The sequence below is a fragment of the Camelina sativa genome, chromosome 5, assembly GCF_030686135.1.
Source record: "Camelina sativa cultivar CO46 ecotype springtype chromosome 5, ASM3068613v1".
NCBI lineage: Eukaryota > Viridiplantae > Streptophyta > Magnoliopsida > Brassicales > Brassicaceae > Camelina > Camelina sativa.
In genome coordinates this window covers 6,973,601-6,987,842 of record NC_141884.1, presented here as the reverse complement: position 1 = coordinate 6,987,842, position 14,242 = coordinate 6,973,601, and the positions used below count along the sequence as shown (strand labels likewise).

At 36.8% G+C, this 14,242-nt stretch overlaps 5 protein-coding genes across 5 annotated transcripts; 1 reads left to right on the top strand and 4 right to left on the bottom strand.

Annotated features, from left to right (window-relative positions):
- Positions 1-136: 136 nt before the first annotated feature.
- On the bottom strand, positions 137-1,696 carry LOC147943335 (uncharacterized). Its single transcript, XM_087513245.1, has 3 exons — positions 1,417-1,696; positions 1,029-1,303; positions 137-947 (listed from the first exon to the last, which is right to left on the bottom strand). Exons 1-3 carry the CDS (start codon positions 1,694-1,696, stop codon positions 159-161), a joined length of 1,344 nt encoding a protein of 447 aa, XP_087369371.1. The 3' UTR covers positions 137-158.
- Positions 1,697-2,408: 712 nt separating this feature from the next.
- On the bottom strand, positions 2,409-5,860 carry LOC104785974 (putative glucuronosyltransferase PGSIP8). The gene is made up of 4 exons (XM_010511271.3): positions 5,100-5,860; positions 3,381-3,841; positions 3,152-3,299; positions 2,409-3,055 (listed from the first exon to the last, which is right to left on the bottom strand). Exons 1-4 carry the CDS (start codon positions 5,441-5,443, stop codon positions 2,515-2,517), a joined length of 1,494 nt encoding a protein of 497 aa, XP_010509573.2. The 5' UTR covers positions 5,444-5,860; the 3' UTR covers positions 2,409-2,514.
- Positions 5,861-7,326: 1,466 nt separating this feature from the next.
- LOC104785973 (chaperone protein dnaJ 13) lies at positions 7,327-10,625 on the top strand. The gene is made up of 11 exons (XM_010511270.3): positions 7,327-7,708; positions 7,840-8,126; positions 8,369-8,566; positions 8,656-8,770; positions 8,861-8,947; positions 9,032-9,120; positions 9,245-9,329; positions 9,411-9,464; positions 9,765-9,845; positions 9,938-10,015; positions 10,103-10,625. The coding sequence occupies exons 1-11, from the start codon at positions 7,358-7,360 to the stop codon at positions 10,490-10,492; spliced, it is 1,815 nt and encodes a 604-aa protein (XP_010509572.2). The 5' UTR covers positions 7,327-7,357; the 3' UTR covers positions 10,493-10,625.
- Positions 10,626-10,728: 103 nt separating this feature from the next.
- On the bottom strand, positions 10,729-12,027 carry LOC147943334 (uncharacterized). Its single transcript, XM_087513244.1, has 3 exons — positions 11,838-12,027; positions 11,270-11,351; positions 10,729-11,004 (listed from the first exon to the last, which is right to left on the bottom strand). The coding sequence occupies exons 1-3, from the start codon at positions 11,883-11,885 to the stop codon at positions 10,793-10,795; spliced, it is 342 nt and encodes a 113-aa protein (XP_087369370.1). The 5' UTR covers positions 11,886-12,027; the 3' UTR covers positions 10,729-10,792.
- A 730-nt stretch (positions 12,028-12,757) lies between these two features.
- On the bottom strand, positions 12,758-13,606 carry LOC104785970 (uncharacterized). Its single transcript, XM_019245458.2, has 2 exons — positions 13,325-13,606; positions 12,758-13,023 (listed from the first exon to the last, which is right to left on the bottom strand). The coding sequence occupies exon 1, from the start codon at positions 13,510-13,512 to the stop codon at positions 13,345-13,347; it is 168 nt and encodes a 55-aa protein (XP_019101003.1). The 5' UTR covers positions 13,513-13,606; the 3' UTR covers positions 12,758-13,023; positions 13,325-13,344.
- Between the last annotated feature and the right edge of the window lie 636 nt (positions 13,607-14,242).

Below are 14,242 nucleotides of genomic sequence, written 5' to 3'. Positions count from 1 at the left end.
TAAGCAAGTTATTAATTAGTCCAAGTGAGTCTATTCTGGTCTCTACTTGTATAGTCTATAGTCTACATCACAGCTTGACTTAACTAAATAGCTAAACGATTAGATGAAGCTAACATGTGACTAGAAGTGTGGATTTTATATGGATCAAGTGAAACTTGCTAGATCATCAGAGGGTTTCGGTCAGAGCTATAAAGTATGCTACTCTCTCTCTGTTGTTGTTGTTGCTGTTGAGTAATGACACCATGCTCTTCCACATTACTGAATAATATAGCATCACTGTCTTGGTCCGTCATCACATTCCCGAACATTGAATCTTGACCTTGAGGAGGAGGAGGAGGAGGAAGAATCTGTGTACTTTGCTCTTGTTGTTGTTGCTGAGTATCGACACCATGCTGTTGTTCCTCCACATTTTTTAACCATGCATCGATCATGTCAAATAAGTCGTCATCCTTGGACGTATCCAACACGTCTTCTTGGGTCATCACCATCCCGGATCTTGAATCTTGACCTTGCGGAGGAGGAGGAGGAAGACTCGGTTGCTGTTGTTGAACGCCACCATTTTCTCCGTCTAGTGTTCTTAAAAGTTGCTGATACGCAGAATCATAATAAGGCTGCAGTTGGTGTGAATCTAGCGGGCCTGACCATTGATGCGGTCGGTAAGAATCTAGCGGGCCTGGCCAAAACTGCTGCTGCTGTTGTTGATACGCCAAATCACGAGGCTGCGGTTGATAAGAATCCAGCGGGGCTGGCTGAAACAAAAGTTGTTGTTGATACGCAATATCATGATGAGGCTGCGGTTGGTAAGAATCCAAAGGGGCATGCGGAAACTGCTGCGGTTGATGATACTCGACAGTAGGAGGCTGCTGCTCCTCATTCTCTTCTTCCTCTTCTTTCTTCTTCTTGTTTATTGCTTGTGTACTATGATAGATCTTGCACAAAGAATAGTCCTACACGCACCAACCAAAATAAAACTCACAATAAAATAAAAGAAAACTTAATAACTTGGGAATCAAGAAACGCATACATACCTTTACGTCTTCATCAGCAGAAGGCGGACACTGATCAATCCAGTATTCATGCATCAACCAACTAGTTTTTACGCCCCTTGGTTGTTTCCCAACGTAGTATGATAGTGCGGTTTTGTAACCAACGAGGCCTTGCCCAGCGTCAATCTTCTTGGAAGCAACTTTTGAGTGCCAGTATCCGCCTTTGTCGACACGTTTCTGCCTTTTTCCACCTTTACCCATCTTGTTCCTCTTCGATATAAAGAACCAATCTGTATCATTACCCTTCTTGAATTTTTCTACGTACATATTTCAAAAACAAACATAAGTAAACGTTTGCCCAAAGAGAAAGAAGAGATCAAGTTGATAAAAATAACAAGTAATTAATTTGTTCTACAAGGAGACGACAAACCTGAGAGCTGTTCTGGATTGGACTCGTAGATGTTCACGATATGTATAGAAAGGTTGGTCAATAAGTCTCTGTTTCCGCCCAAGTAGTCTTGTATCCGTCCAAGTAACGAGATGACCTCCAAGTCGTTTGGTCTATAGTTGAAACCTGGTGGAAAGCAAGGTCTCGTCGAAGGAGAAGAAGACAAGTGATGATCAGCTGAAGAAGAAGGAATGTCTGACGGTTCCGGTTCCGGTTCCGGCAAGGATCTTTCTTTACGCTTGTTTCTTCCAGGCATTGACATCGAGTAGCTTTTGGAAAATCAACTAGATAGAAAGTATATTTTGTAAGAGAATCAACGTAGGTTATGTATCTTTATTTATAAGGCTTGTAATAAGCCGGTGGCCATATATATGGATTTTATCAAAAAAAAAATTGAAAAGATATATATGTAATTGGGTTCGAATAAGATTTGATATTATCTTTGTTCATCAAAATATATTTAAAACTTTTTTATATATCTTTGTTATTCAAAAATAAGAGAAAAAACAAAATTGACCGATGCTAGGACATTTCTGGAGAGCTAAGGTTTGCGTTGAGATGTCTTAGTTGATTTCTTCTGTGTAAACCTTCACCCTAGCTAGGTTGGATTGAGAGCTTGCATCTGAGAGTTATTTTGCAGAGATTGACATTCGTTTACCAAAATGTGTATCAAAAGCTTTCAGTCGGAAATTTTTTGTAAGGGATGATATAGTTCGATTTCATCACTTCTCATGCAACGAGATCTAGGGGGGCTTTTGTAACTAGAGAGGAGGGCAATCAAAGAGGGACACAAATAAGAACAGAGAGAAACAGAGTGTTCTGTACTTTGCTCAATTGTTTGTATCTTTAAATATTCATGCTCTAATACGTCATTTCTTTGTGTAAAAGAGAGTGAGTTAAACAAGACCAAACACAAGGTTTACTCTACAAGAAGAATGTAGAGTTGTGAAATCATGGTACCGAAATTGACTAGGTGAAAGCAATAAGGTTAGGGTGAGCTGATATAAATGATAATGTGAATGAAACAATAATAATCGTTTTATATACAGAAACAATATGTCAAATGAAAAAAAACGACTCCTAATACAGTTTGCTGAAGCCTGAAGTGATCCCTGAGTCTCCCAATCGCGGAAACAACACCTCTTTCTCAATCAAAACCTGGAGGTGAGAAGTTATCTTGCGGAAAGAAACCCACACAAAAGGTGCGCAACAAAATGCGTATGCGAAAACCGACAAGGCTCTGACCACTCCATCAGGGTACCAAGGGAAGGCCATGACGAGAAGCGTCCCGAGAATACCGAGCCATGGAGTGAGAACAGGTAACGTTGGGAGGAGAAGAGTGTTGATTGGAATGGAGGAGAGAGCAAAAGAAGCCATCAAGTAAAGCGACCAGCCAATGAGTGGGTGGATGGTGTGAGGGATAGTGAAGAAAGGGAAGATGTAGGCTGCAACTACAGAGAGAAGTGCGATAAACTTGAAACCTGCTTGGATCGCTATCAAGTTGCGGTCAGAACGGCGATAACATAGCTTGGTTATATTAGGGCGAGCTAGTCGTGTGACCAGTATGATTCCAAGGTAGAACACTGCCTGGATTATGGCTAAAGGCATCTCTGCTGAGTACCTGTTGCAAAGATCACACACAGTATTAGTTATTAATATCAGCCATTATATTGTGGAGACTGAGAGGGAGTGATCATCTTTTGAAATTTAAAATTACCCTAGAGTAGTGCGGCGCTGCTCGTGCCATGAGAGCCCTAGTGGAAGAACAGGCCATGACCACCAGTACCATGGCTTTAACCAAACAGCTCCCGGGAATGTAATCACACTGTTTGGTCCACAAGGTATGTTCCATCTTAGCTTAAGATCTGAGAGTACCAAGATAGAGATCATGTTATTACATTATCCAAAATGTGTATTAAAGACAAGATTAGGAAAAAGAGACTTACAGAAATAAGAAGCGTCCATTTGGTAGCCAAGGGGAAGTCTCAAGTGGCCACTAAGCACAGAACCGTTACTTGGAGGACGAAAGAGAGGCTGGTCAAGAAGATCAGAGAAGTAACTGACAAGGAAGCCTTGATCAGCTCCATCCGGATTCTTTCTCCCAACTTGTAGCTCATGGAGCATGTCCTTGAACACTTCCACTGATGGCTGTAACACGAAGAGACCAGTGTGGAAGATGCAAGGGTTTATAAAGACCGCACAGAACCGTCCGCACTGGAACAGCTCATCGGTTTTCTTGAGGAAGAGGTTGTCCGCATCAAGCATGACTACACGGTCGTAATCAGATAAAGCCCAAGCGTAGAGCTTGTTCAGAGTAAGCTTGAACCTACTGTTGAAGTTGGTCTGTCTCCTGTACGGATTGTCCACATTTTCAACTCTCACTACTTTGGCTCCATCTTCCTCTTCCCTACTCACACACATACGTTCGTTAGTATCTTTATTCGGTACCAACATCTAATCTATGCGTGCATATTTTCGTGAGCATATATATATTCCTTACGTATATGCATGTAACTATGTGTCCAAGTGTTGCTAGAAATTATTATAGGTTTGTTTTAATCATCGGAAGTGTCCCAAGGGACAAACAAATAATTATAGGTAATGAGGTTGAGATGTAGACGTTATGGCATGATCTGTACAGCAGATTGGCCGGTCATAAAATAATATTGTTGACAAAAACAGCTCTTTCATGTTTCCAAAAGGTTTTCATTTGTCATTCAAAGCGCTAAAGTCAAACAACTCTCCTTAAGTTATAGTATGCTTTGCATTCAATTGTAATACTAAGATTTTGTTGTTTTCGATCGCATTCCCATTCTCTTTATTCTACGCATGTTCTAACTTTATTTGGGTGAATTGTTGATTAAGGTTTTACCAAGCTCATAAGGTTTATTGATTGTTTTGGTGGTTATATACTTAGTACCATTCGGACCCCTATGTTTAATCCAAATATGTCTATAAAAAGTCAAATGTTTGATAAACCTACGCGTGTATTATCTTATCATAAAAAGATATGATATAAAAACTTATCATAATACTATTAATTAAAAACTTATGAAAAAAAAAACAAAAGAAACTTTCTTTTCAAAACTAGACGACACCTAACGAGTTTTGGAGATTCATTTTCTTAAACAAAGATAATTTCAATACAGATAGGCGCGTTGTCATCTAATATATAGGAGAAGATATAAATGGGTAGTTGAATGGGTGGGTCTAAAAGTCTCAACTACATACATATCTACTCTACCATTTGAATCTCCCACAAAAAAGGCACAGAAGTCTTTAAAGTTTCTTTTGAATTCGTGAAGCCAATCAGAAGAAAGAAAAGAGTTGGAGTAATAAAGAATGTACTATGCAAACCTCCTATATTTGTGGTCACGATACTTTCTATGAATAAGGTGGTCGTTTTCTCATTGGGACAATTTTCCAAACTTACTTCAATTTTCTAAGAAAATAAATGTATCAAATCAAGAGTGTCCTACAAGATGGAACTCGTGTTTAGAGAGTTTAGTAAAGTTAATTTAGAAAAATATCCCATTTAGTTTATGAGAAAAAAAACAAAATAAAAACTATAAAAAATGAAATGAAGATTGTATATTCCAAAGTAAGTAATATATGGCAATTGGAAACGGACAGCGTTTTTTATAATGGTCGGAAGAGAGACTTACAAGGTTTGAACCCATCGGAGAGGGACGTCGAGAGAAGCGATGACGACAAGATCAGCTTCCACGTTGAGACTTTTTAACGATCTGATCAAAACACGAGTCGCCACGTAGAACTCGTAGTCTCTTGGCGTACCCATGTACATCATCGTTGCGTAGGCGTTCTTATGCTCAGGCCGCCGCGTCTTTAAACCACGATCTTGAACCGTTACGACCGCGTTTGAGGTATCTACAGCCGTTTCTTGCGGTTGCGGCAGCAGCAGCTGTCTCTCTCGATACGCTGTCGTTTCGATTATCAAAGGAGACAGAACCAAACACAATAATATCAATATGCCTCTCTGCAAAACCATTCTTGATTTCTCTGTACAATGTCCGAATTGCTAAAACAAATAAAAAGAATTATGAAGAATCTGATATTTTTTTTTTTGTTTAAGGAATTTGTAAGCGCATACGCGTATATATATAATGAATGTATCAAAGAGAGGGGGGAGTTTCTGGGAGACTGTGAAGGGTTAAAAAGGTCTAATGGATGATTGGCCAGTGACAAAAGTTATTATACTAATCAAAACAAATACTAATGGTTGAGCATATATTCCTTTGTTGCTCTTATTTACCTAAAATAAGTTTCATTGCTAATTACTTGAAATTAAAAATATTAATGCTCATTATGGTAATTTCTGTACTTTCCATTTTCCGAGACAAATCTATCACCGTTCATAGTATTGAACTATTGATCGAATTCTACATTCGTTCTGTATTGAGTATTCGTTTTCAAATGAAATTCTCGAAATCTTTATAGTAAATTGATAATTTAAAAATATTTAAGATTTTGATTCCAGGTTTTAAGGGTTTAAAAGACAAACTAGCTAGCACATACTACTATCTCTTTAGTCACATTTTTTGGCCCAAGGGTGTAACGCTCTGTTTAGTCTGTAACGCACAAGAAGATGATGAATTAAGGTTTTGCTTAGTTTTAAAAGTATATAATTAATTAAGAGGTGGTGAGTTATGAAAGTAACCGCATTTTTTTAATTTTAATGTATTTTGTTGGCAGCTAATAATAATAATATTATGGAAATGGTCAATATAGAGGACCATGTGACTGAGCCGTTGTCCTCTTGGCAAGTGGTGTGCAACTGCAAGTCTCATCCTAGTTCATTATATTTTATTTCCACTACATAATTCAATGTTCAAAGTTAATTCTGTCAAGAAACATATATATAGCCAACCCAACCCAACCCATTTCTGATTTCTATGTGTGTGTAAAAGGTAAAAATATATGGTGTAGGTACAATTGGTGTAAAAATGGTGGAAATGAGAGGAATTGATATAGAAAAATTATTTCAATAATTAGAGTAAATTAAGGAGGACTTTTTCTCTAATTGTTCCTCTTTTTGGACAAATGTTCCTACTGATCTTTCTCCTATAGAATAGAAATGTTGTCAAGACCCTACACACCGTAAGACAATGACGGTAAACAGTAAACACGATCGTATAGAGTGGAAAAATGGACTCACAATTACTTAGCAATATACAAAGTAAAATGCACTTACCATATGAACAGTTATCGTCATTCTATATATTTGTTTTTGTTTTATTTTGGCACTTTGCATTTGCTTGTTCGATCATTTCCATCTATCTTGCGATAGTTACCATGAAAAAATCTATTGTACTTTTTTAGGTTGTGACTTATAAACACACAATAACCATTACATCTTGTATATTTATAAGTTACACATGGATATTACTTGTAATATAGCACAAGATTAAGTCTATTATATTGGCGGAAAATTCTTTAGCAAACACAAAAAAAAAAAATGGGGAAAAGTAGATTAAAGGGAAAGAGGAAGGAAATGGAAGAGTAACGTTGACTGATTTACGAACAATGTGACATGACACGGTTCCTCTTCTTTGTGTTGTTGAAACCGCGTCGGTCCATATTGTTGTCTGAGATGAAATGGTCTCCGAGATGCTTACCTTTACCAAAGTGTCTCTTTATTCTGTTGACTTGTACTTGTTTAACTCCCCTCTTACAATCATGTCCGCCATATGCACCTTTTCCTAATCACAGTCTTTGTTAATTTGTCATCTCTTTGAAATCGATTGTTTTGTGGATCAAAATTAATTACTAGCTTTAGCCAAGGCCTTTTGGACATCTGAGGCCCATTAACATATGAAAATGGGGTAAAATTTAGAAATTTATAAATTAAGGTGTCAAAATTAGAATTTATATAAAATATTAAGGGTGGAATAAGGAAAGAAGAATGGACTTGGGATTCAAGCAAGGGGGTCAAAGAGTCAAAGCGAGCTTAAGCAGAGAGAGAGAGAGCAGCGGTGTCAAAAACCTCATCCGCCGCAAAAAAAAACCCACTAAAACCCTCCGGCGCCGGAAACTTCTCTTTCTTATTATATCCCTTTCCCTTAATTCTATTCATCCACCGAACCGATTGAATCTAACCGTAATGATGGGTGGGGAAGCAGCACCGACCGGGCCACCCAACAGAGAGCTCTACGCACTCCTGAATTTGTCACCTGAGGCCTCCGACGAAGAAATCAGAAAAGCTTATCGTCAATGGGCTCAAGTTTATCACCCTGACAAGATCCAATCCCCTCAGGTTTGCTTCAATCGATTAGTGTTTGTTTCTAATTCGATTCTGATGTTGTTTGGTTTTGTTATCAATTTAGCTAATTTAAGATAAAGGAATTAGCTTTACTTAGTGGGCTGATTTAAAATTTGTGTGGTTAGATGAAAGAAGCAGCTACAGAGAACTTCCAACGCATATGTGAAGCGTATGAGATATTGTCGGATGAGACTAAGAGGCTTATATATGATTTATATGGTATGGAAGGCTTGACTTCAGGATTAGAGCTTGGTCCTAGGCTGAGTAAACCTGATGAGATCAGAGAAGAGCTTGAAAGGATTAAGAGAAGAAACGAAGAAGCTAAGCAGATGGCACATTTTCAACCCACTGGTTCTATCATCTTCAATTTGTCTGTCCCACATTTTTTAGGCGGTGATGGCATCATGAGAGGGTACTTATTCTGTTCTTTTCAAGTTTTTGATGTCTTTTTGGTAGACACTTACTAGTCTGGATTTTTATATAGCTAATAGTTTTTGAGAACTTAGATGATCTCTTTCTCATATATTATGTAGCTGTGTGTATCAATTATTTTGTGTGCTCAACTCTAGCCTTGACTACTTTGTTTTATTTGAGGTAAATTTTGGTTTTTGATACCTTTTTCTTTTCTTTTGTGATTGCATCTGCAACTGTCAGAATGGTTATGGCTAGTCAAGTGCAGTCTCAGTTGTCAAAAGATGATGCTATTGCCATTGGTGGAAATTTGGCGGCTAATGAAAAGTCTGGTGGTGGAATTGCTTCTGCTATTCTGAGACGTCAGCTGTCTCCAGTGTCATCCATTGAGTTTGTTGCTTCAACGGGTTTGCAGTCGCTCATTGGAATGCAGACAACACGGTAGTAGGCTCATGAGTTTTCTTGTTAAATTTATTTTTCTGAGCATCTTTAATGGTTTATATGACTATATGGGTTTCTTGTCGGGGCAGTCAGTTAACCATACATTCAACTGCGACTATCAATATCTCGAAGTCTTTGAGTGACGGTTCCATTAATCTTACCAACACGTGGACTCGTCAGCTTTCAGAAACTTCAAGCGGAAATGTATGTTAGCTCTGTTATGGTTTTGATTTTGAATTTTAAGAGGGCGAGACAGCAGCTTACTCTATTTTCATGTATTTTTTTTTCCTCCAGATTGAATTGGCACTGGGTATGCAATCAGCAATTACAGTCGGATGGAAGAAGAGAGATGAGAATATATCTGCTGCTGGTGACTTTAAGGTACGCTGACTGCCAACTTGCATTCCAACTGTTACACCTCAACCATCTCTCTTACTTTCTCTAGTATGATCTTGCTTTTACTAGATTGAATCTGGTGGACTTGGAGCATCAGCGCGTTATACTCGTAAACTTTCATCCAAATCTCACGGTCGCATTGTAGGTAGAATTGGAAGGTATGTTTTACTGACACATGATCCTGAGCAACCTAATGTATGATATGCATGAGTATGAAATCCTTTTTTTAAAATGTCTTTACATGTGTGGAGAAATTAATGTTCAGAACCTTAACTTTTTCAGCAATGCTCTTGAGATTGAGGTTGGTGGCGGAAGGAAGATTTCCGAGTTCAGTACCGTAAGAATGATGTATACAATAGGAATCAAGGTAACTATTTTTTAAATATTTATAGCCATCTAGCTATTATGCAAGCTGCTTATTTCTGGTACTCTTATACTTTTGTTGTAGGGTATTTTTTGGAAACTAGAGCTACACCGTGGAAATCAAAAGCTGATCGTTCCCGTGAGTGTTAATTTCTTCCTTTTATTTTTCTTGTGGTGGTATCTCTACTGTTCCTCAGATAAGATTAGAACAGAGTGTGTTTTAATCTCTAGAGTAGAATATATTAAAAAGCTATAAATCAACAGAACATAAGAACAATCCAAAAAGCCTAGGGATGGCATGTACAGAACCATCCTTAACTCTCCTAAACCCTAAACCCATCTCTATTGTGTACAAGAACCGACATCCGTGTTATTCTGTGGAAGTCTTTCACTTTTGACACCTTGACATATCTATGATGATTATCTTAAAAACGTGCAGATTCTGCTCTCCGCTCATTTAGCTCCAGTATTTGCAACTGGAGCATTTATTATTCCAACATCTCTTTACTTTTTGTTAAAGGTGAGTGATTGAACCCTATGAGTACAAATTAACTTTTGCTGTCTTGTTATAAGGTGTTTGCCTGATTAAACATTTTTCATTGTTCCACACAGAAATTTGTGGTGAAGCCATATTTGAGTAAAAGGGAGAAACAAAAGGCCTTGGAGAATATGGAGAAAACTTGGGGCCAGGTGATTGTTACTTACGAGTTTGGTAGCCAAGCAAGATTCATTTTTATCTTATTATGAATTTTTTAAATTTAAATTGTGGGTTTTTAGGTTGGGCAAGCAAGGGCAGCGGCTGAGAAAGCCCAGCAATTGCTACAAACCGTAGCCACAAGGAAGAGAAACCGGCAAGTTGAAACAGATGGGCTAATAGTAACGAAAGCGTTGTATGGTGACCCAAAAGCGATAGAGAGAAGACACGAAGGAGTGGAAGGAGTGGATTCAGGAGTCATTGATGTGACAGTGCCCATGAACTTCCTTGTGAGTGACTCAGGGCAGCTCAAGCTCCATGAGGGAGTGAAGAAATCAGGGATCATGGGTTTCTGCGATCCCTGTCCGGGCCAACCTAAGGAGTTATACATTGCCTATACTTGGCATTCTCAGACATTTGAGGTATCAGTTGGTGACTATGATGAGCTGAGTATACCACAAGAAGGCCAGTGAGTATGAACATACTCTCCAGTCTCCACTTTGTTGTTTTTATTAATAGAAAAATGACTTCTTACGGGGATTTGTAATCTAACCTCAAATTTTACATTCATTTCTTTCTCAATAAATTAAGCATTCTTGTTTGCCATAAGCTTTGATGATTAATCGTGTAGTTGTTATTTGGGTATCATTTTTCTACTACATATGATTTGTTGTCGCGTGAATTTTATGGTATCACACAAATCTCAGGATATTTAAGTACTTTTTGTACTTCTATAAATTAGTGTAATGCATATTGTAGCAAGTTAGAGAACTTTATAATGTGCTTGGACGTAAACAAATAGAGAAAATGGAACGAAAGAAGAAGTTTAGAGGTCGCAAAAGGCGTTTGGCGTTTTGAGAAGGAGTAGTTTGAGAGACAACGTCCTTGACTTGTTGTTGATGAGAAAGAGAAACCAAACGTGGCCTGAAGTCACCTCGTGCCATGACCATCTTCTTCTTCAAATCAACCACGTATTCTTGGATTCCTGCCAAATCCCATTTTCATTTTCTATGGTCAAATACATACGCAAGTATTTTGGTCAAATGATCAAGACAGATAGGATTTTAAACAAAAGATCGTGGGTGGTTTCTTACTTCTTAAGGGTGAAAAAGGACGATGGAAGTAAACAGAAGGTAACAGCCAAGAAATTCTTATAATAAATGATATAATTCAAAGATAGATTTAAAGAGCAAGTAGCTAATTATGAAAACATCTTTGGTGGTAGTAAAAGTACGTAGAAGAGAGCTCACCGGTCATCTTGGAAATTATCTGAGAGACTCTGTCTTGACAACGGACACATCCCACATCTGCGTTTATCACTATCACTTGAAACTGATATCGGGACTCCAAAGTTAATACAGTATTTTGCTTAATATACTCATCCCTTATTTCACCTTTTTTTTTTTTTTTGTAACTCGAGTTAAATAATGAATGAAATCTTTCATAATACTTACAAAAACAAGTTGACTCATCAAATTACCTACTCATGTACATTTTTATAATTTTAAGTAGGACTCGTTTGTATTTCCATTTTTATTATAGCTAGTAATATGAAGATCAAAAAGGCGATCATATATGGATGATCAGGAAGTCAACAACAATGGTTTTCATTCAACATGTACAAATTTTACAGAGACTAATGCAACCAACTGTTTTTCTTTATTAAGATTTATCTTTCAATTTGAGAATAACAAGAGAACAACGAATTTGAAAACGAAAAGATGCATGAAATGATTGATATATAGAAAACTAAGAAAAGAAAGATAAGAGAAACGTCGTATATAGCTAGATGTATGAACAAATATATAAAAAACATACCGATGGAAGTGAGAGTTGCTCGCAGAGCATGAGGGTGCGCCGCCGCATCGTCGTCTCCTTCAGATGATGGCAGAGCCAGGTCCTGACTTGCTGTATGGACTATATATTATTATTTTATATTTGTTGAGGTTAAGGGTTGATCAGACATGGAGGCTTTGATTATTGAAGAAGGGAATATATGTTTTTGTATGTATTCGAAAAAAGGATTCAATTTGTTTGTACACTATTTTATTGAAAAAAGATCCCATCCTAATCCTTGCACGATTGACCCACAATCTTGTTGTATATAATGAACTTAAAAACAACCATAACAAAAAGGTTGGTGCTGTCCGGATCTTCGTGGCCTAATGGTAAGGACGGGCCTGGTTGCAAACACAATCCGGGTTCGAACCCTGCTGGAGGGAACTATCTCACGAATATTCGGACACCCACATGGGTATGGATTCTTACTTACGATTCATTTGAAAATCCGGAAGGGGGCCTACCCATGGGTTGCCTTTTCCCAGGGGATTAGTCTGGGTCTATGTTGACTTGGGATTACCTTTTTAAAAAAAAAAAAAAAAAAAAATTGGTGCTAATAAAATAAGAGCCAGTAGATGACAATGAGGAGATGGACCGAGTCAGATGTTACATAAATAATACAATCGAGTTTATGGTTAATATTAAGAGAACGGTAAGAAAAGAGAAAAAGGTCAATACATGTTTAAAGCCACCATTGAACTTTTTGGTATTGACTAGACTAGTTTAATATCATCCAATTATTGTATGAATGAACAAGGTAGTTTCCTCTTTAATAGATTGTAAACGAACAAAGCAAGCGTAGAGGTACACAAAAAAAAACACAAGTGAATGCAAATTCCGCTTCTGATCCACTGGAAAGCAACAGATTCAAAAACAGTGAATCTCTTGAGTAAAAGAAGAAGGAGTAATACAATGACCATTTAATCATCAATAAGGTAACAAAGATGTTTTTGTTGGCTGAGATGGAAGTTATTATAATATCATCTTTATACATTAATGATGAAATTAGTAAAATCTCTTTTAAGTGTCAGTAATCAAAATAAGAATGAAAGCAACGCCAGTAAAGACTCTGAGGACTACTTCCATGGGATCCTAGTGAAATCAAATCTATGCTTAGCTCCAACACCAACACCACCTCCACATTCTTCTCTCTACAACAGCTCACCTTCAAATACATCAAAGACACAATGAGAGAGAGATCCATTAACAATTGAAACTGATTGGGTTACAGAGACACAAACTTTCCTAGAACCCCAAAGAACGAGACATGTAATCAATGATCAATGCAATAGTTGAAGTTTTTACAATCTCATACTCTCTAATTCATAGTTAAAATCAATAATTAAGATCCCAAAAATTCAATAGTACTTAGGAATTGCCCCAAATCAACAATAAACCCTAAGAATTCCCCACAAAAATTAGAAGCATAAAAAAAAACGAAAGATTGGTGAGTGAGTGAGTAGTACTTAGGAAGAAATCAAAATCATTAGGGATCGTCTTTTTTGGGTTTGCGGTAGTTCTCTTCGACGTGTTTGGCGACAACGATACCAGTGTTGGTGAGCTTCCGGATATTAGGAACGTTGTAGTTCTGAGCCAAGTACACCCCAAAAGCTGATCCCACCATGAACGAGAAGCAGCTCTTTATTATCCCCATTCGATCGATCTCTCTTACCTTCTCCCTTCTCCGCAAGTTTCAGGTCAACAACAAAAGAACCAAAGACAATCTCGCAGGGTTTACTTTTTTTTTTTTTTTCTGGGAATTTTTCATACGACGCCGTTTTGTAGTTTTTTTAGTATCCTTTATATTTTTTTTTGTACAGTTATGTTTATTCGAATTTTCGGATTTTTTGAAAACTAAATATATTTTTTCTCAGTTTGTTTATATTTTTTTTTTATCATGATATAAAGTAATATAAAATTTTAATCTCAACGGTTTGTACAATTTTTTAATTTATTTTCTAACATTCATTCTTCTAAAAGTAAACAAATTCTTCAAATTCTTGATTTAACAAAAGATTTTTGGAATGATAAATCTAATTTATAACTTTTAGTTAATTTTAAATATAAAAATTTAGTAAAAATACCTAGAGCTTTTTCCAAAAATTAGATGGATTATATAGTGAATTTTCGGATTTGACTTTTGAATATGGTAATATAGAAAACTTCTATTTAAAAACAGTTTATATAGGTTGCATACATCGGAATTTGGATTATGTATTTTCACCATATTTTATTTACAACTTTTCGTTCTAATAGTTTTGTTTATCTAAATATTTATGTCTTTTGAACTCTATATATATATATATATATATATATATATTTCTCTTCTTAAATAACTAACAAATCAATGAATCATTGTCCGCTGACACAAATTTTCTGTTTCA